Source organism: Puma concolor, chromosome A1 (assembly GCF_028749965.1).
Source record: "Puma concolor isolate L17-30 chromosome A1, mPumCon1.1.hap2, whole genome shotgun sequence".
In the NCBI taxonomy this organism is placed as follows: domain Eukaryota; kingdom Metazoa; phylum Chordata; class Mammalia; order Carnivora; family Felidae; genus Puma; species Puma concolor.
The window spans coordinates 238,641,620-238,666,040 of record NC_141667.1 but is presented as its reverse complement, the minus strand read 5'-3'; the positions used below and the strand labels follow the sequence as shown (position 1 = coordinate 238,666,040).

Genomic DNA, 24,421 nt, shown 5'->3' with positions numbered 1-24,421 from the left:
TCAGGGGCCATACTGGGGTTGCAAGCTGAGGGGGGGAAAGATCGTCTGGGGACCCCTGCATGCACGTCACCAAAGTCCTGGCCTGTGAAATAGCAGACTTACATTTGAACGAAAGGCAAGTAAAACTTTTCACGTGCTTTACTGCCCACGGCAACGTGAATGCAAGAAGTGGACATGGGGCGGACTCCATATTCGAGGTCGGTCTTGCTCCCCTGATACCTTTTCGCCACGAAACCCGAGACTGCACGCTTCGCAGCATCCTTCTCTCGGGTCTGTGTTTCAAGCCCACGGTCCTCGCTTGTCCACGGACGACCAAGCCCGTGGCTCGTGGGGAGTGCGGGTAGGGGCACGTGGCTGCCAGCCTGCCCTGCCATGGCCGCAAGCCCGAGTTCTCCCCAGCGGTATTGACACCCAGCGACCAGTGTCCCAGCTCCTTCCTGACATGGGTATGGCTACGATCACAGTACGCGTGACTATGGCCAATATAGCAGTAGCCACCAAAACCAAGCAAATACTTGCATTGATTCATTCAAAAATTACATCTACCATTCACTAAGCCCTTGGGATGCAGCAGTGAAAAACCAGATGGGTGTCTTTTTTGTCATGCAGCTCACATTCCAGGAGGAGGAAATAAACAACCATGTACCTACCGAGTCGGAGGGTGCCACAGAGTGTAAGGAAATCAACGCGGTCAGAGAGACACGGGCGCACCGTGTTGGGATAGGATTCTCAGGAAAGGTGACATTCCAGCAGCGGTTAGGACCGGGTGAGAGAGCAAGCCATGTGGCTCTCGGGCGGAAGAGTACGCGCCGGGCAGAGGGCGAGCAAATGCAGAATCGTGTTGGTTGCAGTCTGCTCGGGTTGCTTAAGGCAAATCAGGGAGGCCAGCATAGCCAGGGCGGGCTGTGGAAGCAGTGGACAGAGATGAGAACACATTGTGTTGGGCACCACGGGACAAGGTCAAAATACCATCCTACAGCGTCAAAATGTCAGAGGTATTTAAAATATTAACAGACGCTCAAGTGTAAGTGTAGATGACAAAATTACAGAATTTGTGAAACGGAATCAGACCATTGTTACTGTCTTCCCATGATTCCACGCTGGTTCTAAGCTTTAATTTCGTTCAGTTAAGCATTCCTTAGGGATGCACTAGCTTTCGCCTGGAGTGAGATAGGGAGTCCCTGAAACCAGATGTCGAACAGAGAGGTGATAAGATCAGACTTAAGTTTTAGAAGAATCTTTCTGATCGTTATGTGAAGAACAGATTTGAGAGGCTGAGGGCAGGAGCAAGGACGCCTGGTTCATTTACATCTCCCGCGGCCTTCTATGTTGGGTGCTTACGAACGCATTCGTCTATCTACACGTGCCTCACCTGTCCCATTTATTGAGTGCCTGTGTGCCGGGCATCACGCTACTCGTAAAGGACCAGAAAGGTGGTACCGCCGGGTTCCCGCGACTAAGGACTTCTAATTTAACGGATGACACTGTTAAAAAATAACGCACAGACTATGGGCGCTAGAATAGAGGGTTGTATGAAACATTACTGGAGGAATAATCATTTATATTATTATCCCTTTCTAGTCAAATAATTCCCATTATTACTCCTTTGAGGTAAGAGAAGAAAACCGGGGCTGTGCACCAGGAGGTGCCAACAAGAAACAGAAGGAAAGAGAAGGTTCCGGCAAGCCGCCCAAGGGCCCGTGGAATGTAGCCGTGCAGGCTTCGCCTGAACAGACCTGTCCACATTTGGAAGTTAATACCTAGCAAAACATAATATAGGCAGGGTGGAAAAAACAAAGAGAAAAAAGGGGAAAGAAAACACAACGTTGGTGGCCTTGAGGGATTGCAGATCTATGCCCCTGCTTTCCCGCAGGAGCCTGAGAAAGGTTTTAGAAAAGGATTTATGTCCTAACAGGTTCTGGAAGACCTCTGGGAGATAAAGCCCCACTGAAAATCCAGGCTGAGAGGAGCAGTCAACAGACAGGCTTTCCTAAAAATGAATATTTGACAAAACTGAAGAAAGGTCACATATTGAGCGTGAAGAGGACAAGTGTTTTATATTGATAAAAGGCACACTTCATCAAGACGTCAAAAAAACATTAAGGACTAAACATAGCATTGAAATATAGACAGCAAATATTTTTAAACATACAAAGAGAGGCTGGCAAACTAGATCCGAGGAGGGAGAAGGAAAAATCCCTCTCAGAAAATGGCAAATAACCTGGGGAAAAAAATGACAGTGTTAAGAATTCGAATATCACGAATATTCAGCTTGCTGCGATAGATATGTAGAGAGAATCGTGCAACAAACAAATAGAAAATACATCTTTTCAAACACCACAGGACACTTGCAATAATTAGCCAGATGTTAGGTTACTAAAAAATTCTAAAGGAAGAAGTGCTCAAGGCAGAAATTACACAGCCAAGTTCTGATTACAATGTTACAAAACCAGACAGTACACAACCAAAGGCTAGCCCCAAAGAGACTTTCCATGGAAAAAAAATGTCAAACCATTCTTCTAAATAACTCAAGATAGAGGAAAACTCAAAATTAAAATTAACAGCTATTCAGCCGTGAGTGGAAATAAAATACCATACATTGAAACACAGAATTTGGGCAAAGCATTAATCAAGGCAAATTTGACGGTGAAGGCATGTATTAGATACAGTATTTAGAAAAATGGGAAATAAGTGAGCGGAGGAGTCAATTCAATAGAGAAGAAAAAAAGCAACAGTCTAAGCCAAAGCAAGGTGCATCAGCCAGCAATGAGGGGTGTAGGCTTTGATTCCAGGAAACCTGCCTCCACCGCTCCCCAGCTCTGTCCTGCGTGGAGTTTTCTGGCCTCTCTGTGCCTCGGCCTCCTCATCAGCAAAACAGAGGCTCTTTTAGTTTTCTTAAGGGATTGAGATAGTAGAGGCAAAATTCTTAGAAGGCCTGACTTAAAGTAAGCATCCAATAAATTTACACTTCTTTTAAGAGGAAGACAACAATACAATTCAATTAGCCAAGGATCCGTTTTCTAGTGGCACAGGTGCATCAAGAGTGGGTTCCATATCCTGTAAATAAGGCCCCTTTATTGAAATCTTAGATCTTCCAAGTATGCCGGGGTAGAGTGCCCATCGATGTCAGAGCAGTCCAGAATGCTTCAGCAATGATGTACATTTAGGGAGACATTAGGGCCAATTCTGTACAGATCCTTTCAGAGGATAGGCAGGGAGCATACACATTCTAGCTCGTTTTATGAAAGCTGCAAAACCTTGGCTGCAAAAGTGTAACAGGACACTATAATATTAAAAACTCGGCTGATCTCCTATATGAACATACATGCCAAACTCTTAAAGTATCTGCAAACCGAACCCACTTACACACAAAGGGTAATATGAGTGACCAAGCTGAACTTACTTTAGAAACACAAAGTTGGCTTCTCCTTGGGGGGAAAAAAAATCAAACAATGCAATTTATAAAGAAGAAAATTAAATGGAATAAAATAGAATAAGATAAAGGATAAAATTCATAGGATCTCAATCTATGCAGAAAAACATTTGAAAAAAATTCAACATTGATTGTTAAAAGCTCTTAGCAACTAGAAATAGAAGGAGGTTTCTTTCGTCTGAAAGAACATAACTATGAAAACGTTATACGTAATGGTGGAATGCTTTATACTTCTATTTGAGGTTGGGAAACAAACTGGGATGCCCAATTTCTCCCCTTCCATTCACCATTGTATTGGAGATCTTAGCCAATGCAGTAAAGCAAGAAAAAGAAATCAGATACAGTGATTGGAAATGCAGGAGTGTGCCTGGGTGGCTCAGTCAGTTAAGCATCTGACTCCTGATTTCAGTTCAGGTCATGATCTTGCAGTTCATGGGATCCTGCCCCATGTCAGGCTCTACACTGATAGCTCAGAGCCTGCGTGGGATCCTCTCCCTCTCTCTCTGCACCATCCCCCTTTCTCTCTCAAAATAAATAATAAGACTTAAAAAAAAAGAAATGCACGAATATAATCATCTTATGTAGGTGATATGATTATGCACACAAAAATCCAAAACTATCCATGAATAGTTATTAAAAGGAATATTTGAGTTCAGTAAGTTTATTTTATGTAAGACCAATATTAAAAACTAATTTTTTTCTAAATATCCAAAACAAAAGAATTTTTTAAAACTTTTAAAAATAATTTGAAATAGGGGCGCCTGGTGGCTCAGTGGGTTAAGCATCCGATTTTGGCTCAGGTCATCATCTCATGGTTCGTGGGTTCGAGCCCCATGTCAGGCTCTGTGCTGACAGCTCAGAGCCTGGAGCCTGCTTCCGATTCTGTGTCTCCCTCTCTCTATGCCCCTTCCCTGCTCGTGCTCTGTCTCTCTCTGTCTCTCAAAAATAAATAAATGTTAAAAAATATTTTAAATAATGTGAAATAAATCTAATTAAACGTGGAAAGTTTCTACACAGAAAATTATAAAACATCAAGAGAAAAAACTGATGTAGAAGAATAAAAGATATATCATGGTCATAAATTGGAAGAGACAATATTGTAAAGATGTGAATTCTCTCCATATTGATTTATAGATTCAACGAACTATCGTTCGAAATCCATTTAGGTTATTTTATGAAATTGGCAGCTGGTTCGAAAACTTATATGGGAATGTGAAGGACCGAGAGTAGCCAAAAGAGAAGAAAACGGACATGCCCTAACGGACATCAAGATTTATTTTTAAACTATGGTAAATAAGGAGTCTGGGACTGGGTGCAGAGATAGGCAGACCAATGAGACAGAAGTGAGAGACCCCAGATAAACCTACACACAGACACTTGATTTATGAAAAAGATGGTTCTGTAAAGCACTGCATGTGGCCTTCTTGATAAACAGAACTGGGAAAGTGTATGTGTATCTATTGGGAGACAGGAAATAATCTCTAATCACATCTAATCACTCAATCTAACAATGTAGAAGTTGCTCATCCCTTTATTAAAAGCAGTTTTCACTTAGCATAACACTCTCCAGTTCCATCCACATCGCTACAAAAGGCCATATTTCATTCTTTCTCACTGCCCAATAGTATTCCACTGTATATATAAGCCACATCTTCTTTATCCATTTGTCAGTTGATGGACATTTAGGCTCTTTCCATAATTTGGCTATTGTTGAAAGTGCTGCTATAAACATTGGGGTACAAGTGCCCCTATGCATCAGCACTCCTGTATCCCCTGGGTCAATTCCTAGCAGTGCTATTGGTGGGTCATAGGGTAGTTGTATTTTCAACTTTTTGAAGAACCTCCACATTGTTTTCCAGAGCAGCTGCACCAGTTTGCATTCCCGCCAACAGTGCATGAGGGTTCCCATTTCTCCACATCCTTGCCAGGATCTGTTGTTTCCTGAGTTGTTCATTTTAGCCACTCTGACCAGCGTGAGGTGGTATCTCAGTGTGGTTTTGATTTGTATTTCCCTGATGATGAGTGATGTTGAGCATCATTTCATGTGCCTGTTGGCCATCTGGATGTCTTCTTTAGAGAAGTGTCTATTCATGTTTTCTGCCCATTTCTTCACTGGATTATTTGTCTTTTGGGTGTGGAGTTTGGTGAGTTCTTTATAGATTTTGGGTACTAGCCCTTTGCCCGATACGTCATTTGCAAATATCTTTTCCCATTCCGTCGGTTGCCTTTTAGTTTTGTTGATTGTTTCCATTGCAGTGCAGAAGCTTTTTATCTTCATGAGGTCCCGATAGTTCATTTTTTCTTTTAATTCCCTTGCCTTTGGAGATGTGTCCAGTAAGAAATTGCTGCGGCTGAGGTCAGAGAGGTTTTTTCCTGCTTTCTCCTCTAGGGTTTTGATGGTTTCCTGTCTCACATCCAGGTCCTTTATCCATTTTGAGTTTGTTTTTGTGAATGGTGTAAGAAAGTGGTCTAGTTTCATTCTTCTGCATGTTTTTGTCCAGTTCTCTCAGCACCATTTGTTAAAGAGACTGTCTTTTGTCCATTGGGGATATTCTTTCCTGCTTTGTCAAAGCTTAGTTGGCCATACTTTTGTGGGTCCAGTTCTGGAGTCTCTATTCTATTCCATTGGTCTATGTGTCTGTTTTTATGCCAATACCATGCTGTCTTGATGATTACAGCTTTGTAGTAGAAGCTAAAGTCTGGGATTGTGATGCTTCCTGCTTTGGTTTTCTTCTTCAATATTACTTTGGCTATTTGGGGTCTTTTGTGGTACCATTCACATTTTAGGATTGCTTGTTCTAGCTTTAAGAAAAATGCTGGTGCAATTTTGATTGGGATCGCATTGAATGTGTAGACTGCTTTGGGTAGTATTGACATTTTAACAATATTTATTCTTCCAACCCATGAGCACGGAATGTTTTTCCATTTCTTTGTGTCTTCTTCAGTTTCCTTCATAAGCTTTCTATAGTTTTCAGCATAGAGATCTTTTACATCTTTGGTTAGGTTTATTCCTAGGTATTATATGCTTCTTGGTGCAATTGTGAATGGGATCAGTTTCTTTGTCTTTCTGTTGCTTCATTATTAGCGTATAAGAATGCAACTGATTTCTGTACATTGATTTTGTATCCTGCGACTTTGCTGAATTCATGTATCAGTTCTAGCAGACTCTTGGTGGGGTCTATCGGGTTTTCCATGTATAATATCATGTCATCTGAAAAAAGTGAAAGCTTGACTTCATCTTTGCCAATTTTGATGCCTTTGATTTCCTTTTGTTGTCTGATTGCTGATGCTAGAACTTCCAACACTATGTTAAACAACAGCAGTGAGAGTGGACATCCCTGTCGTGCTCCTGATCTCAGGGAGAAAGCTCTCAGTTTTTCCCCATTGAGGATGATATTAGCTGTGGGCTTTTCATAAATGGCTTTTATGATGTTTAAGTATGTTCCTTCTATCCCGACTTTCTCGAGGTTTTTCATTAAGAAAGGATGCTGAAATACGTCATACAGAGAAAGACAGATACCATATGTTTTCAGTCTTATGCGCATCCTGAGAAACTTAACAGAAGACTGGGGGGGAAGGGAAGGAAAAAAAATTTAGAGAGGGAGAGAGCCAAACCATAAGAGACTCTTAAAAACAGAATAAACTGAGGGTTGATGGGGGGTGGGAGGGAGGGGAAAGTGGGTGATGGGCATGGAGGAGGGCACCTGTTGGGATGAGCACTGGGTGTTGTATGGAAACCAATTTGACAATAAATTTCATATTTAAAAAAAAAAGTTTTCACTACAGAGTGCCCAAGGAACAGTGATCAGCAGCAGCCCCAAAATGAGAGAGATGGTGGCACTAATGGCCAGCGACCACAGCTGCCACCAGCAAGCCTTCCTTCCTTGGCACTCACAGTGCCAAGTGTCCCCACAAGCATCACCATCATCAAAACCATGGCTCTGACACCTGGCACCTGGCCCCGCCACTCTCTGGGCTACTGAAGTGGCCTCTTCACCAGTCATGGCGAGCAACCCAGCCACTCAAACACCTGCAGCTGCCCAGGTGAGGAGGTCCATCTCTTCTGCTGTCCACACGTCCACCCATCCTGTCATTTAGGTGCACACATCAGGGACTATGATAATGGCCCGGCAAAGCCAGGTAGCGACCATGCTGGTGGGTGGGGTCATCAAGGCCACCGCCCTGGTGAAAAGCCCCATCTCTATCCCGGGAGGTGGCGCTCTGACTTGCAATCTGGGCAAAGTGATGTTGGTAGCCCGGATCAAAGGGTCCCTTTCAGCTGGGACCGTCCTGAAGCTGGGGACCTCGGCAGATGGCAAGCCCACCACTGTCATCCGTGCCATGCAAGCCGGTGGGACTGGGACTAAGCCCATCATCCTGGCCATTCCTGCAGGCCAAGCCCAACACAGCACCATCATCGAGACCATCCCCATACCAGCCACAGGCAGGACCAGCAGTCTTGACATCAAGTCCCTTTTCACCACCATCATCACCAAGGTGATGACTTCAGGAACGGGAGCACCCACCGAAATCACTGCTGCTGTTCAAAATGCCACTGGCCATGAGAAGCACGGAGTGACCCAGGTGGTGCTAAAGAGGGTCCCTGGACAGCCAGGCAGGCACTATCCTCTGCTCCGTGCCCGTTGAGGGGTGTTCACCTGGTCACGACTGTCACCGTCTCCACCATCAAGCCAGCCGTCACCGTGTTAATCATGAAAAGCATCCCGGATGTCACAACCCTCGGCAGAGGGACAGGCAGCATTCCCACCAGCCTTGCAGAGCTGCGGGCCACCGCACCGGAGCCTCCCTGGCCCATCACTACCTTGGGCACCATTGCCATCCCTTCAAGCCAGATGATCAGCCCCCACTGCTGTCACCTTGCTGGTTGCACAGACCACGGTGATGAGGCTTGGTGGGCGCACCATTGCCACCATCACCATGCAGCCTATCTCCCAGCCTACCCAGGTGCCTCCAATCACAGTGCCCAGGGAGGTCAAGTCCAGCCTGCGCATGACCTTCCTGTGTACGCTCTAGCCTCGCCTACGACACAACAGCCCATGGCCGGTCACCACGGCTGACTTGGCGCAGGGTAACATGTAGCCCGGGACGGTGTCACGTAGCCTGGCACTGAGATGCCGGTGGGCTACAACCCACCCTGTGAGACCCATGAGACAGGCACCACCTACACCCCCCCACCACCACTGGGGGTTGTGGGCAAGCCTGAGGGTAGGTAGCAGCTAGCTTCCTGCCCACCACCCCTGTGAGATGCACCAGACCACTTCCATCGGTACCAACATATCAGTCGGCCCTGGTGCCCTGCTCCCTGATACTCTCCTCTCCCACAGGACCCTCAAGTCCAGCTTGAAGGTGGCAGCACGACTTATTGTCACCCCCAGGCCAGTGCTTCACTGCCAGCTCCTTTCTGGACACAGAGGGTATGTCTCAACCATCCTGTGAGACACACAAGACAAGCAGCATGCCCATGGCCATGATTGTCACCTCCAACATAAGCTCAAAAAAAGATCCCCCACCATCTGTGACCAGGGACGGGTGGACAGCATCCAGGGCAACGGTGTGAACATCACCGGCCCCAGTGCCATCACATCAACTGTGTCCTTTACACGGACGTGGGCTATGACCCTCGTGATAATTTCCAGAAGGTACCCACTTCCGTTTATGTTCAATTAATACTAGCTGCCATAATGAACTCCAAAATCTGAGCGAGTTAGACCTATGACATGGCTTCTCGCTTAGGTAACAATACTGAGTTTTTCTGGTTGACGTGCACTGCAGGGAAATCCATACGTGCAGACTCCTTTCAGGGGGGGGCTCTGGCATCTATAATTTGAGGGTTCATGAGGTCATGCTTAGGGTAGTCGCCACTTCCTTCCATTCCAGCAAGGAACGCAATTTATCCAATTAGAACAAGAGTTCCAACAGAACAGTCTTCACTCGAGGAGAAAAATTGTAAAATGCCACTGTAGAATTCTACAATTATATTTTTTGTCACTTTTAAAGACGCTTCATTTAATTTATTCATTTTCCTCCTTTCTTTTTTTATGTATAAAATGCAACGTGTGAGCTTTGGTTTTAGTAAGTACAACGGGCTTACACATGCACGGTGGTTCAGTATTATGAATAAATATTCGCAGTTGATTTTGAATAGAATGCTACTAGCGTCTTGATATCACACTTTCCCAGGTTGCTCTTAAGGCTTGCCCAGACAAGGAACAAACATTCTTCCCATAGGCGAAACTACTCCTCTTTTCACTCCGCCCAGGGGTCCCTTGACCATCCTTCCCACTCACGGCAGTGTGTGGAAAGCAGGGGTGTTACCAACCACAAAGAGATCACATTCCAGAAATGGAGTGATAATTGCCTAAAGTGTTCAAAAGGAGACATAGTTGGAAGATGTGTTGCTCCATGTGCAGACTCTAAAACTTCCAATAGTAAATTTAAGTGACAAGAAAATGCATTATCAATTACAGTTTCCTTCATACTCTGAGACAGGTTTGTGTTAGCACACTGAAGCACAGAACACCTTTGAGAGGCTGGCTGGAGTTCAAAGTTCATGGAGGCAGCACCATGGATGGTGCAGATCATGATAAAGATGCGACCAGCATTAAATGAATGGACTTAGGGAACTGTAGTATTGTCTCACCAGAGACAGGTTCCAAAGGGTTTGGAAGGGAAGTCTTTTCCAGTTAGAGCCTTTAAATGAGACTGCAGTCACAGCCGCCATCTTTTGTTTGTTTGTTTGTTTGTTTGTTTAACTGTTGAGAGAGTGCAAGCAGGGGAGAGACAGAGAGGGGAGACAGAGGATCCCAAGCGGGCTCTGTGCTGACAACTATAAGCTTGACATGGGGCTCCAACTCAAGAACCGCAAGATCATGACCCGAACAGAAGTCTGACGCTCAACCGACGGAGCCACCCAGGTGCCCCCCAACTGCCAACTTGATCTCAGCCTTGGGAGACTCTGAGCAGAGGACCCAGCTAAGCTCTGTCGACTCCTGATTCAAAAACTGTGAGATAATACATAGATGTTACTTCAAGTTGCCATTTATGTTAATTTCTCATGCAATCATAGGAAACTAGAAGACTGGGAGATATCCCGCACTACTCTCTCTCTCTACCCCTAAACTCCACCTATATTGCACTAACATCTAATATTTCAGATTTCATTAATCCACTTCTCTATCCCTGTTGTTATTACCTTGGCTCACACCATCACCACCTCTCAGCTGGATCGCTCTGAGGTTATTCTAATTGATCTCGCCACTTTTAATCTGTTCTCTAGAAATCCATTTCTATCCTGAAGAATGACTGATTTTAAAACTCTGATCATGTCATTCTTCACTTAAAAACTTTCAATTTCTTCACATCAAAGCTATTCTTTAGTGAAACCGTACATGCAAGGCCCTGGGATGAAAACCTTTCCAAATAGAATTCCAATTAACCCCGACAGTTTCAGGATATAGGCACTATTAGTACCTTAAATTTTCTTAAGGTGTCTTTTGTTTGTAAAAGTAAGCTCCATGCTCATGGTGGGGCTCAAATTCACAAACTGAGCTCAGCGATCAAGAGTCACTTGCTTTAAGGACTGAGCCAGCCAGGCACTGCTATCATTATGCTAATTTGTACATGGAAGGCCCTGAGGCTTACTGAAGCTAAATAATTTCCCCAGGGCTACACAGTTGTGGAGGATTAGCCGACCCTGACGTCTTTCCGTTTCTCGAACAAACACGCCTTGTCTCTCGCACCTGCCAGAATATTCACCTTGTCCGGGAAACCTCAGCCATCTGCTCTCACCCCTGCTCCTCTCTTATCCTGCAGGACTCAGGTTACAGTTTATTTCTCCAAAATGCCTTCCCTGAACTTCTGGAGGATATTAGGCCCCCCTGCTGTGTACTTGTAATTTCCTTTCTAAACTATCTCTGTGTAGGCTTATGATCAAGTGATCACAATGTCCCTGCAAACTCTAAAAATGACTATGATTTCCCCAAGTTTAGAGCAGTTTCTCATAAGAAGTTGGAAATAGATTGCTTTGTATCTTTAAAAACTTTTTTCCCATAAACTCTGATAATTCACTGGAGCTTATCATTTTATTTATTCTTGAGGATGCTGCCTATGTAATTGTATTCTAAAATAGTCCATCATTATGATGATATGATTAGACATCTGGAAATACAAATAAAAGCATCTTTTGGGTATTCTGCTCAGAGAAGAATAATAAACTGCCTGTCTGGCAACAACAACATGTCACTTCCTCCAGCTGAAGTGTTGTCTCATTTTTCCGGACCCAAATAGACTCGACTAATGTTCTCATAAGAAAGTGACACAGCCAAAGAGCCCTTGCCTCAGCACTATTAGGGCCACCATTATTCCACCATAATAGATGTGTTGTCTCACATATTCTAGAACCATTTGGGAACCATCAAAGAGACAAAATGATAAAGATTAAAAGTTATTATGGTTACTTTCGGAGCCGTCGTTAGACTAATGCATCTTCAGTAAGGACAGCTTACCCATCAAGAACAGTTTTAGAATGATCTGTTAACTTTTTCATAGAGAAAATTACTAAGGAGGAAAAGAAAGGATTGTAGGCATGATCCTTGTAAACATTGATATTTATCTGGCAAAAATACAGGTTGAGAGGAAGACAGAAGAACATGAAGGGTGTGAAATTATAGACACAACGCCATAGACTGTTTCCTTGCTGTGTATGTACAATCCTATCAAATAGCTATTTTAACAACACAACCCCAGGCAACCTCTTGATGGCATGTTCTAGAATGGTTAGAATGGTTTAATGTTTACAGTGGATTAGAGTAGACACAAACAAACAAATAAAAGCATTAAATGTTTTATTCGACTGTACTTCTTTTAAGAAGAGAAGAAAATAAACAATGTAGATGAAGACCACCTAGCAATGCAATATAATAGTTAAAAACATGAGGTTCAAGTTGCTATTGGGGTATGGGATATTTTTTAAGTTCAATGAAAGCTGCATTAGTTAAGCCTCTTTGGGATGCAAGGAAAAGCCCGGATTTAACTAATTTGACCATGAAACTTTTCTTGAACACCAGGAGTAAAAATGCATATGGGGCACGGATAAATAGCTCAAGGGGCACCAAGCACCATTAAGACTGGGTTTGGAGGTACCTGGGTGACTCAGTCGGTTAAACACTGGACTTCAGCTCAGGTCACGATGTCACAGTTCATGAGTTCAAGCCCCACATCAGGCTCTCCGCTGTCAGTGCGGAGCCTACTTTGGATCCCCTGTCCCCTTCTCTCTCTGCACCTCCCCTCCTGGCACTCTCTCTCTCTCAAAAACAAGCAAACAAAAAAACTGTGTGTGTGTCCCTCATGTCTGCTTCCCTCAGTGGGGTGACTTCATTGTTTTCTTCCTTGAGGATGGTTTTTTACACATGACGAAAACACAAACTCTAATAACTACAAAGTTTTGTCTTAGGACCTCAGTCACCTGAGAGACATTTCCTTCACACCGTGTCTGGTCTCAAGTAGGAAAGTTGGCCAGGACATTGGCTCAGTGATGCATTTTGGAGTGAGAGCCACATCTGGCTCAACCAATTGTGATCGTATTAAAAAATGGAAGCTCCTGAGAACAAAAGATGGGTAGAGACAGGTCATATTCATAGAAGCCTGATTTGGGTCGGTTCGAATCACGGATAGCTACTCTACTAACACAGGTTAGAGGTATAACAGTTTATGACACTAATAGAAGAATTTCCTAGCAATGAAATAACTTAACAATAGACATTGGGGTCATCACGATGGAATAGGAAGTCCCAGCCCTAGTTTCCCCACAAAAACAATGATTTAACTAGACATGTGGACCCAACTGTTGGCATTTAGATAATCCCCAAATCCAGGTAAGCGGTTGCAGTAAACCAAGGGAGCCCAAAGCTGAGAAGAGCTGCACTGAAATGCATCAGAAGGTCAATTTCCCTTTTCCTGTTTCAGCTCCTCCCCCAAGCTAGCGGAGGACAGCACTGGGAGAGGACAACCCTACTAGCTACTTCTCCCTCGGGGAGCAGGAGAAGAGTAGGGCATCATGCACCCAACATTCTGGTTCTCCAGAGGGCTACCCAAGGGTCTGATTTGTCTTATTTCATTCGGAGCCCCATGGAACTAGCTCAGTGTGTATGCCTACGAGGGGCCACCGTAAACAAAGAAGGATGCGGAGTGGCTGGCTGTAGCTGGCACAGGTTGGGGTGAGCGGGAAAAGAGGCACGACTCAAATCTTCTCCCCCAGGAAGGGGGACGAGAAGTGGGGCGTGTGTTCAGTGTTCCAGTTTTTCTGATGGCTGCCTGAAGGACTGGCACCTGTTTGCCTGTCTTAGGGCACTGATGGGAAGTCGGCACACGTTCGATGCCTGGCAGCTGGTGAGAACAAGAGAGAATTAGGCCTTACTGCTGTAGAACCAGAAATTTCAGGGTCACCCAGAGACACCAGGTAGAGCGAGAGATCATAGGCTCCTGAGGAAGAAGCTGGCTGTGCCTCTCTACTTGATAAATTCCTCGTACAGGCCTAGAGAAGTCACATCTTCCCCCAAAAGTTTTTAGGTGCCCCTAAAATCTCTAGTGGGGCTGTTTAATGAGCATCTTCCCCTGTATGCAATCAATCCCTAAGGACTGGGAGAGCTGGATGGTTTTACAAATGGGCATATTCCAACACCGAGTTATAAAACAATAAAGAAACAAAGAAAGGAGCCCCCATAAAAAGAACAAAATAAAACTCCAGAAATTAATCCTAAAGAATGCGAGATATATAAATCACCTAAAGAACTCAAAAGAATTGTCCGAAAGGCACTCTGTGAGCTCAAGAAAATAACACATGAATAAAACAAAAAGATCAACAAAGAGATCGAAAATATAAAAAAAGAAACAAACAGAGATTCTGGAGCTGAGCAATACTATAATGTCCTTCAAAATGAAGGATAATTAAAGGTTTTCCCAGATTGGAAAAAAAAAAAAAAAAAAGAAAGAAAGGCTAAGAAAGCTCATCACCAGTAGACCTGCCTTACAAGAAATGACAAAAGGAGTTAAAGGTAAATATATAGAGAAATATGGAGCACCAAAATACTGTAACGGTGGTGCATGCATCTTTTTTTTTATTCTGGTATATAAGTTAAAAGATAAAAGTATAAAAAAATAACTTTAACTATAAAAATATTCCAATGGATATGCAAAACAAAAACATGTAATTTGTGACATCAGTTACAAAGTGTGGACAGAAGGAGAAGCGACATGTGGACTATTTGTACGTGGTTGAAGTTAAGTTGTCATCAGCTTCGACTAGATTGTTATACGTGCAAGATACATAAGGCCCCAGGTAACCACAAAGAAAATATCTGTAGAAGATACAAATAAAGGAAATAATAAGTAATCAAAGCATGTCACTACGAAAAAAATCGAAGAATCACACGGGAAGACAGGGGGAGGGGAAAGGATGGACAAAAAAGCTATAAGATCGAAAAAAAGCAATGAAGAAAATGTTAACAGTAAGTCCTTCCTATCAGTTATTACTCTAAATGTAAATAGATTAAACTCCCAAATCAGAAGAGTAGATGAATGGATTAAAAAAAGGATCCAACTATAAGCTAGCTGTAAAAGACAGATTTTAGATTCAAGGACACACCCAGCTTAACAGTGAAAGGATAGAAAATTATATTCCATGGGGCGCCCGGTGGCTCAGTCGGTTGAGCGTCTGACTTTGGCTCAGGTCATGATCTCACGGTTTATGAGTTCAAGCCCTGTGTCGGGCTTGGACTCTGTACTCTGTGCTGACAGCTCGGGGCCTGGAGCCTGCTTTGGATTCTGTGTCTCCCTCTCTCTCTGCTCCTCCCCTGCTCACACTCTGCCTCTCTCTCAAAAATAAATAAAGATTAAAAAAAATTTTTTTTAAAGAAAATTATATTCCATGCAAATGTTAATCAAAAGAAAATAGGGGTGTCCATACTTATCCCAGACAAAATAGAATTTAAGTTAAAAACTTAAGTTAAAAACTTTGTGTCACAGGACACAAAGAAGGAGAATATAAAATGGCCAAAAGGTCAGTACATTAAGAAGATAAAACAATTATATACTGACCTAACATCAGAGCACACATACATGAAGCAGACTTTGACAGAACTGAAGGAAGAGACAGCAACACCATAATAGTGGGAAATTTGAATACTCCATTTTCAATAATAGATACAAGATCCAGACAGAATATCAATAAGAAAACAGAAGACTAAACACTATAGACCAAACACTATAGAAATACCAGGACATTCTACCCAACTATACTAAAATGTACACTCCTCTTATATGCACACGGTGCATTCTCCAAACTCAACCAAATAGGCCTCAAATCAAGTCTAACAAATTTAAGAAAGTTAAAATCATACTGAATATCCTTTCTGACTACAATGAAACTAGAAATCACTGGCTGAAAGAAAGCTGGAAAATTCACAGACATGTGGAAAGTAAATAATACCTTCTTGAACAATGAATCAGTCAAAGAATAAACCAAAAGAGAAATTAGAAAACATCTTGAGTCACATGAAAATAAAAACAAAGTGCACTAAAACTACAGGATGCATCAAAAATTATAGGAAGTTTACAACAATAAAATACATATTCAAAATATAAGATCTCAACTGAATAGCCCAACTGTATATCCCAAAGAAGTAAGAACAGCAACAAAAGAAGGCCAAAGTTGGCAAAAAAGGACATAACTTAGAGCAGAAATAAATGAAATAAAAAACAGAAAAACAATAGAAAAAAACAATAATAAATGAAGAGTTGGCTTTCTGCAAAGATCAACAAATTTGACAGACCTTAGAAAAAAAGAGGGTAGACTAAAAAAATCAGAAATTAAAGAGAAGACATTACAACTGATACCACAGAAATTCAAAGATTATAATAGACTAATAGACTACTTCAAGCAATTACATGCCAATGAACTGGATAACCTAGAAGAAATGGACAAGTTTCTGGAAAGCTACAATCTACCAAGACTGAATCATTAGAAATAAAAATGTAGATAGACCTGTAACTAATAAAGAGATTTAATTAATAATAAAAAATCTCTCAATGAGGAAAAGCTCAGGACCAGATCGCTTCACTGGTGAATACAGTCAAACATTTGAGGAAGAATTAACACTAGTCCTTGTCAAACTCTTCCAAAACAATTGAAGAGAAGGGAATACTTCCAAATTCATTTTATGAGGCAAGCATTAATTTGATAGCAGAGATAGCAAAGGAAAACAAGAAAAGAAAACTACAGGCAAATATCCCTCAATGTAAATGCAAAAATTCCCGCAAAATATTGGCAAACCAAATTCAACAGCCCATTAAATGAATCATACACCATGACTGATGAGAATTATCTCTGGGATGCAAAGATGGTTCAAGTAAGTAAAAAAAAAAACAAAAAACAAATCTGTTTGCAGATGACATGATCTTACATGCAGAAAACCCTAAAGATTTCAGCAAGAAAATAAAAGGTTAGAACTAAAAACAAAAACAAAAAAATTGTAAAGTTACAGAATACAAAATCAACCTGCAGAAATCAACTGTAATAGTATACACAAAATAACTAATAATCTAACAAGGAAATGAAGAGAGCAGTCCCATTTACAAAAGAAAATGAATAAAATGCTCAGGTCTGAGTCCAACAGTGGAGATGAAGGACTTGTGCGCTGAAACTACAACATTACTGAAAGAAATGAAATACAATACAAATAAATGAAAGATATCCTATGTTCATGGATTGGAATACTTTATATTTTTTAAATGGCCCAGGGTTCCTGGGTGGCTCAGTCAGTTGAGTGTCTGACTTCGACTCAGGTCATGATCTTGCAGTTCGTGGGTTTGAGCCCCGCGTTGGGCTCTGTGCTGACAGCTCGGAGCCTGGAGCCTGCTTCGGATTCTGTGTCTCCCTCTCTCTCTGCCCCTCCCCTGTTCATGCTCTGCTGTCTCTCTCTCTCTCTCTCTCTCTCTCTCTCTCTCTCTCAAGAATAAAACTAAACATTAAAAAAAAACTAATAAAATAAAAATAAAATAAAATGTCCATACCATCTAAAGTAATCTACAGAGTCAATGCAATTTTTATCAAATTCACAATAGAAATTTTTACAGAAATAGAAAAATAATTCTACAATTATATGGAAGTACAGAGGACTCTGAATATACCAAAACCAATATTGAATAAGAAAAAGCTGGGGGCTTCATACTTCCTGGCTTTAAAATATATTACAAAGCTACAGTACTCAAAACATTAGGATACTGACATAAAAACAGACATACAAAACAATTAAACAGAATAGAGAATGAAGAAAACTTACGCATGTATGGTCAAATTATCTTTGACAAGGATGCCAAGGCTACACAATGACAAAAACAAATGATGTTGGGAAAACTGGATACCCACATGCAAAAGAATAAAATTAAACATATTTCTTATACTGTGCACGAAAATGAACTCAAAATGGATTAGAGACCTGAAAATATAAAACTCCCAGAAGAAATCATAGGGGAAAATCTTCATAATATTGGTCTGGTAGTGATTTCTTGGCTGTGATACCAAAAGCAAGGGCAATAAAAGCAACAATAGACAAATGGGACGACATCAAACTAAAAAGCTTCTGCATGACAAAGAAAACAATCAACAATGTGAAAGGGCAACCTATGAAATGAGGGGAAATATTCGTAAACCACATATCTGAAAAGGGAACTCATGTCCTAATATGTATTTTTAAAACTCCTACAATTTAATAGCAAATTTTTGATTTGCATGTCCCTGATGATTGGTGATGTTGAGCATCTTTTTATATACTTGTGAGCCATTCATATGTCTTCTTTGGACAAATGTTTAATCAACTCATTTACCTATTTTATTTTATTTTATTTTTAAATTTTTATTTATTTTACAGAGAGAGAGGCAGAGAGAGAGGGAGACAGAGGATCTCAAGCAAGCTCTGCACTGACAGCTTTCTGCCTGATGCGGGGCTCAGTTGGTTAAGTGCCAGCTCAGGTCATGATCTCACAGTTCGTGAGTTCGAGCCCACCCCATGAGGGACTCCAAATCACAAACCGTGAGATCATGACCTGAGCCAGAGCCAGAGCCAGATGCTTAACCGACTGAGCCACCCGGTCACCCATCACCTCAAACCTTTTAAGATGCCTATTATCAAAAAGACAAGAGATAACAAGTTTTAGTGTGGATATGAAGAAATCGGAACACTTATATGCTGTTAGCGGGAATATGAAATGGTATAGATAGTTTAGAAAACAGTATGGACGTTCCTCAAAAAAATTAAAACAGAACTACCATGTGATCCAGCTATTCCATTTCTGGGTATACACTCCAAAGAATTAAAAGTTCGATCTTGAAGAGCAATTTGCACTCTGGTGTTCACCTCTCTCCGCAGTCAAGAGGTGGAAAAAACCTAAATGTCCATTGATGGATGAATGGATAAAGAAAATGTGATATATGCTTACGGTGGAATAGTATTGAGCCACAAAAGAAAAAATGAGGAAATCCTGTCATATGCCACAACATGGATGAACCTTGAGGACATTATGTTAAGTGAAATAAGGCAATCACCAAGAGAAATGCTGTATGATTTCACCCATGTTTGGCCTCTAAAGTGGTCAAACTCATAGACACAGAAAATAGAATGGCTGTTGCCAGGAGCTGGGAGGAGAGGGAGAAATAGGGAATTCGTGTTCAATGGGTAAAGAGTTTCCATTGCACAAGATGAAAAAATTCTAGAGATCTGTACAACACGGTGCTTACAGTTAACAATGCTGTACATTTGAATTTTTGCTACGAGGGTAGATCTTGTGTGTGTTTTACTACAATAAGAAAAACTTGAAAATATTAGGTGTACTTTACTGCTAAAAATATAAAATAATTAAACTATGTATATCGAATTGCCCTTATCAATACCCTGTGCTGAGAAAGTAAAAATACAGCTGCTACAATTCCTTTCATTTTTATATATCAGTTTTCTACCTTTTACTAAAGGACTTTCCATCTCGCTTAAAAAATACAAGAAACTCTATTGGACATTTAGAAAAGATTTCACTAAGTTATATTTTAATAATATGGAAACTGAGACTTATATGAGTGACACAAATTTCCCAAGAATGTGCCACCCATTGGGGCGCCTGGGTGGCTCAGTCGGTTAAATGTCCGATTTTGGCTCAGGTCATGATCTCGTGGCTTGTGAGTTCGAGCCCCACAGTGGGCTCTGCGCTGACAGCTCAGAGCCTGGAACCTGCTTCGGATTCTGTGTCTCCCTCTCTCTCTGCCCCTTCCCCACTCATTCTCTCTCTCTCTCTCTCTCAATAATAAATAAACGTTAAAAAAATTAAAAAAAAAAAAAAAAAAGAATGCGCAACCCATTATGGGCAGAGCACAGACTAAACCACAATCTTCTTGATTCCAAATCCTGAAAACTCATAATCACAGCACAACATGTTGTGGATCCAGATCTTTAAAGAAATACACTTGTAAAAGAAGCTACCGTGTACGAATCATTCTTTAGCACGATAGAAGCTAGGGACAATTCTCCTCTTCAAGATGGTATCTCCCCTGATTTAGTTTGATTGATGTTCTCTCAGAACAAATTCCTCTCCCCCTTCCATTGTGCTGTGATACATTACTCCAAGCCACCTTTGCGTAAACACATCAAGGGCCATTTTGGCTGGTGTGGGAAATTGTTAGGGCTGATAGGAACAGAAACACTTGCTGCGGTTCTCTCTAATGGGCCCTAAATTAAGACTGTCGGAATCTTGCGTCAGGTGAAATCAGACAGGAGAAAATGTTCCAACGAATCCAATCGGGAAGACTGTCAACTGGTAATAGGTGAAAATTGTACCTTACATCTGGACGAGTTGGACATCTTAATGAAGGTACTTTCCCAAATCTGCCGCGACGGCATCATCGTGCCCCCTCAACATATGGTTGACATCCTATAGCTTCACAGGCCTGTGGTTAATGTAGTGAATAATGTAAATGTTTCTATCAAGAAAGGGTTCGATTTTATTCCAGATTTCGAGTATTGAAAGCTTCTCGAGTGAAATAAGTCAGTGACACTGTTCTCCTGATTTTAAAAATAATATCAGCATTGCCAATTTAGTAAAGGAGATAACCAGATGGCGAATTATTTTCCTGAGCATTTTATTTCAAGAGGGTTAATACATCAGCGTAACTCTTCCGTGTGTTCTACCCGTAGATTTGAATCCAAGAAACACACAAAAATTCTTTTTTTAATGTATTAATCTAAATAATTGCCCGGTGATTTCATAGTTAGGGTGATCTTAAAAATATTTGTTAATAACCTAAAATTCAAGAAATATGGCTTTACAGGTGCGTAAAAGGTCACACTCTTAGAACCTTTTCGGGAAAGTTTCGTCAACATTCGGATGGACAGCGGACAAGGCGCAAGACCAACACCAAGTGGCTAAGACGGTATGAAAAGAGACAAGAATTAAATGACAGGAGAAATCCAAATCCACATAAGAACATGAAGGTAAATTTAAATTCAGGTAATCTCTTCTTCCCCTGGCACAGTAGTTTTACATAATAATTTTACATAATAATTTTGTTTTCAATGCATGCTATGCTTGGATCCATATATAATGCCTAAGGTATTATAAAATGCAATGAAATCAAATTATTATCTTGCTAAATGTTAGGGACAATTAAACAAAACCTGTTATTCTAAGATTTAAGAGGAAAATTTTCATTTTTGTTGGGACTGTCTGGGAAAATGGGAACGTGGTACTCATTTGCTTTATCTTCCACCTGAACAGACCACTAAACCTCTTTTTGATTCAAAAAGGAGTCTAGGGGCACCTGGGTGGCTCAGTCGGTTAAGCGTCTGACCTCAGCTCAGGTCATGATCTCACCGTCTGTGAGTTCGAGCCCCGTGTCAGGCTCCGTGCTGACAGCTCAGAGCCTGGAGCCTGCTTCAGATTCTGTGTCCTCCTCTCTCTCTGCCCCTCCCCTGCTTGCACTCTGTGGGTCTCTCTCTCTCTCTCTCAAAAATAATAAACATTAAAAAAATTACAAAGGAGTCAAAATGGGGAAGAAAACACCATCCATACTGAAAATAGGATACGATCGTAACTCCATGGTGCAAAATCAGAGAACATTTGCCAAATTCTGCAGTTTGGGTGAAAACAAAAGAGGAAACTTGGGGTCAACCTATATGTGAGCACAGAACAGTGGGCGGAAGACTGGAATGTTCTAAAACACTGTCAAATAGGGGTGCCTGGGTGGCTCAGTCGGTTGGGTGTCTGACTTCGGCTCAGGTCATGATCTCATGGTTCTTGAGTTCGAGCCCCGCATCGGGCTCTGTGCTGAACACTTGCCCAGAGCCTGGGGCCTGCTTCGGGTTCTGTGTCTCCTTCTCTGTCTGCCCCTTCTCTGCTAGTGCTCTGTCTCACTCTGTCTCTCAAAAAATAAATAAATGTAAAAAAAAAAAAAAAAAATTAAAGCACTGTCAAGTAGAACTAATTGGAAAGGTAAAAGAGAGAGAGATTTGTGGGGTTTTTTTCTTGTAGCCATTTAGATTTTCTTTTGTTTTAATAAACTTTATTAACTATGATACGTATATATATACATATATATATAACTGACCCATTTCAAGTGAACAATTTGATGAGATTAGACAAATGTATGCATCTATGTAACCACGAACACACTCAAGATACAGAACATTTCCATCACCCCCAAAAAGCTTCTTCAGACAAATTAGCATTAGTTTCCTCCCCCCCTTATCCTTGGCCCCAGGAACCACCGATTTTTCTAGAATCTCATATGAATGAAATGCTGCGATATGCACCCTATCGTGCCCACTTTCGCTCAGTCTAATGTCTTGTGATTCCTCCTTCACTCACTTTGCTCCTTTTATCACGGAGTTCTTTTTCTTTGCCCAGATGAACCACATTTTTCAAAATCCATTTACTATCTGGTAGAGAGTTTGACTTGTTCCTAGATTTTGACTGTTATGAATAAAGTTTCTACAAATATTCATATGCCAGCCTTTGTATGCCATCCATTTTTATTTTTATGTAGTAAATACCTAAGAGTGGAATTGTTGGGTCACATGGTAAGTGTATGTTTAACTTTATAAGAAACTTCTAATACATTTTCCAAATCAGTTATACCTATACGTTTCTCAGCAATTTACAAGTATCCCAGTTGTCCCACGTGCAATTCAAAACGTGTTAATGTCTGCATTTTAAATTGTACCCATCCTCGTCGATGTGTGGCAGCATTTTAGATATTTCACTGGTGACCAATGATGTTGAACATCTTTCATATGTCTCCTTCGTGTAAGGTCTGCTCAAATCTTTTGGCCATTTTTCAATTAGCTTGTTTTCTTATAATTGAGCTGCGAAACTACTTTTTATATTCTGAATATAAGTGTTTGTCAGATTAAATATAATATTTACAATTGCTGCTGTAACAAATTACCAAAAACCCAGAGGCAACACAAAGTCCCGAAAGTCAGAATTCCGAAATTTCTTACAAGGCTGAAACCAAGGTGTCGGCAAGGCTACGTTCCTTTCCGGAGGCTCTAGGAGGGACGCCATCTCCTTGCCTTTTTCCATTATCTAGAGACCACCTGTACCTGCACCCCTGGCCATGGACCCTCCTTCTGTCTTCACAGCCAGCAGCGTAGCATCTTTAAATCTCTCCTGGCGTCTTATCACCTACCCTCACATAAAGACTTTCACGTTCACATCAAGTTTACTCAGTCTGAGATAACTTCCCCATCTCAAGATCTTTAACTTAGTTACGTCACAAAGCCCTCTTAACCACTGAAGGGAACACAGGTTCTGGAGATTAGGACACGGACATCCTTTGGGGCCAAGATTCAGCCTACCATATTATATAACAAATATTTTCTCCCAGCAATGGCTTCCCTTTTCCTTGTAATTTTTAAAAAAAATTTATAGTGCTTGCTTCGGCAGCACATATACTAAAAATTTTTATATCTACTTGTTTTTTGAGAAAGAGAGCATGAGCTCAAGTGGGGGAGGAGCAGAGAGAGATGGAGAGAGAGCGAATCCCAAGCAGGCCCATCCTAGTCCCAGTGGTGTCAGTGCAGAGCCCAACATGGGGCTCGAACTCACGAACTAGGAGATCATGACATGAGCCAAAACAAGAGTTGGATGCTTAACCTACTGAGCTACCCAGGCGCCCCTTCCCTTTTTATTTTCTTAAGTGTGCATTTAGAAGAAGAAACATTTTGATCACTTTTGATAATTTTGATAAAGTCTGATTTATTACTTTTCCTTTATGGTTTGTGCATTAGGGTCATATTGTAAACTGTTCGCCTCCAAGTTTAAAGCTATAAATTGCTTTCTAAGTAAAGCTTTACATGAATCACACAAATTGGAATTTATTGTTTCCCCAATTATCTTTTTTCATTATCATTCAGTTCAAAATATTTTATCATTTCCCTTTTGATATCTGCTTTGACCCACATGTTATTTTAAATTGTGCTGTTTAATTTTCAAACATTTGGACATTTTAGATATCCTGTACTTTTCTATTTTTAATATAATTCCATTGCGGTCAGAGATTATACTCTATAATTTCAATTTCTTTTAACTATTGAGACTCGTTTCATGGCCTATTGTCTATAACCATGTGCATTTATAAAAAATGTATATTATGGTTCCCTTGAATACAGTGATCCATAAATGTCAATTTGATCAACTGGGTTGATAGCTTTGTTCAATTAATTTATGGTTTATTAATTATATGTGTTCTTGTTTTATTAATTTCTGAGATAGAAGTATTTTTTCCTCTCTATAGTTACATATGTTTGCTCTCTAAGTATTTTTTTACTTTCTATATTAGTTCTATACACATTTTAAATAGTTATGTCTTCTTTTTGGATTGACCTTTTTGTCTTTTTCAAATGTTTTTCTTTATGCCTGGCAGTCTTC

The 24,421-nt window shown here is 41.2% G+C and overlaps 1 protein-coding gene across 1 annotated transcript; it reads left to right on the top strand.

Annotated features, from left to right (window-relative positions):
• The first annotated feature begins 475 nt into the window (after positions 1–475).
• On the top strand, positions 476–8,511 carry LOC112860870 (host cell factor 1-like). The gene is given in 9 exon segments (XM_086717675.1): positions 476–490; positions 610–840; positions 1,582–1,707; positions 7,220–7,283; positions 7,286–7,395; positions 7,397–8,069; positions 8,072–8,295; positions 8,297–8,417; positions 8,420–8,511. Coding segments are annotated over 9 exon segments (1,656 nt in total).
• The last annotated feature ends 15,910 nt before the right edge of the window (positions 8,512–24,421 follow it).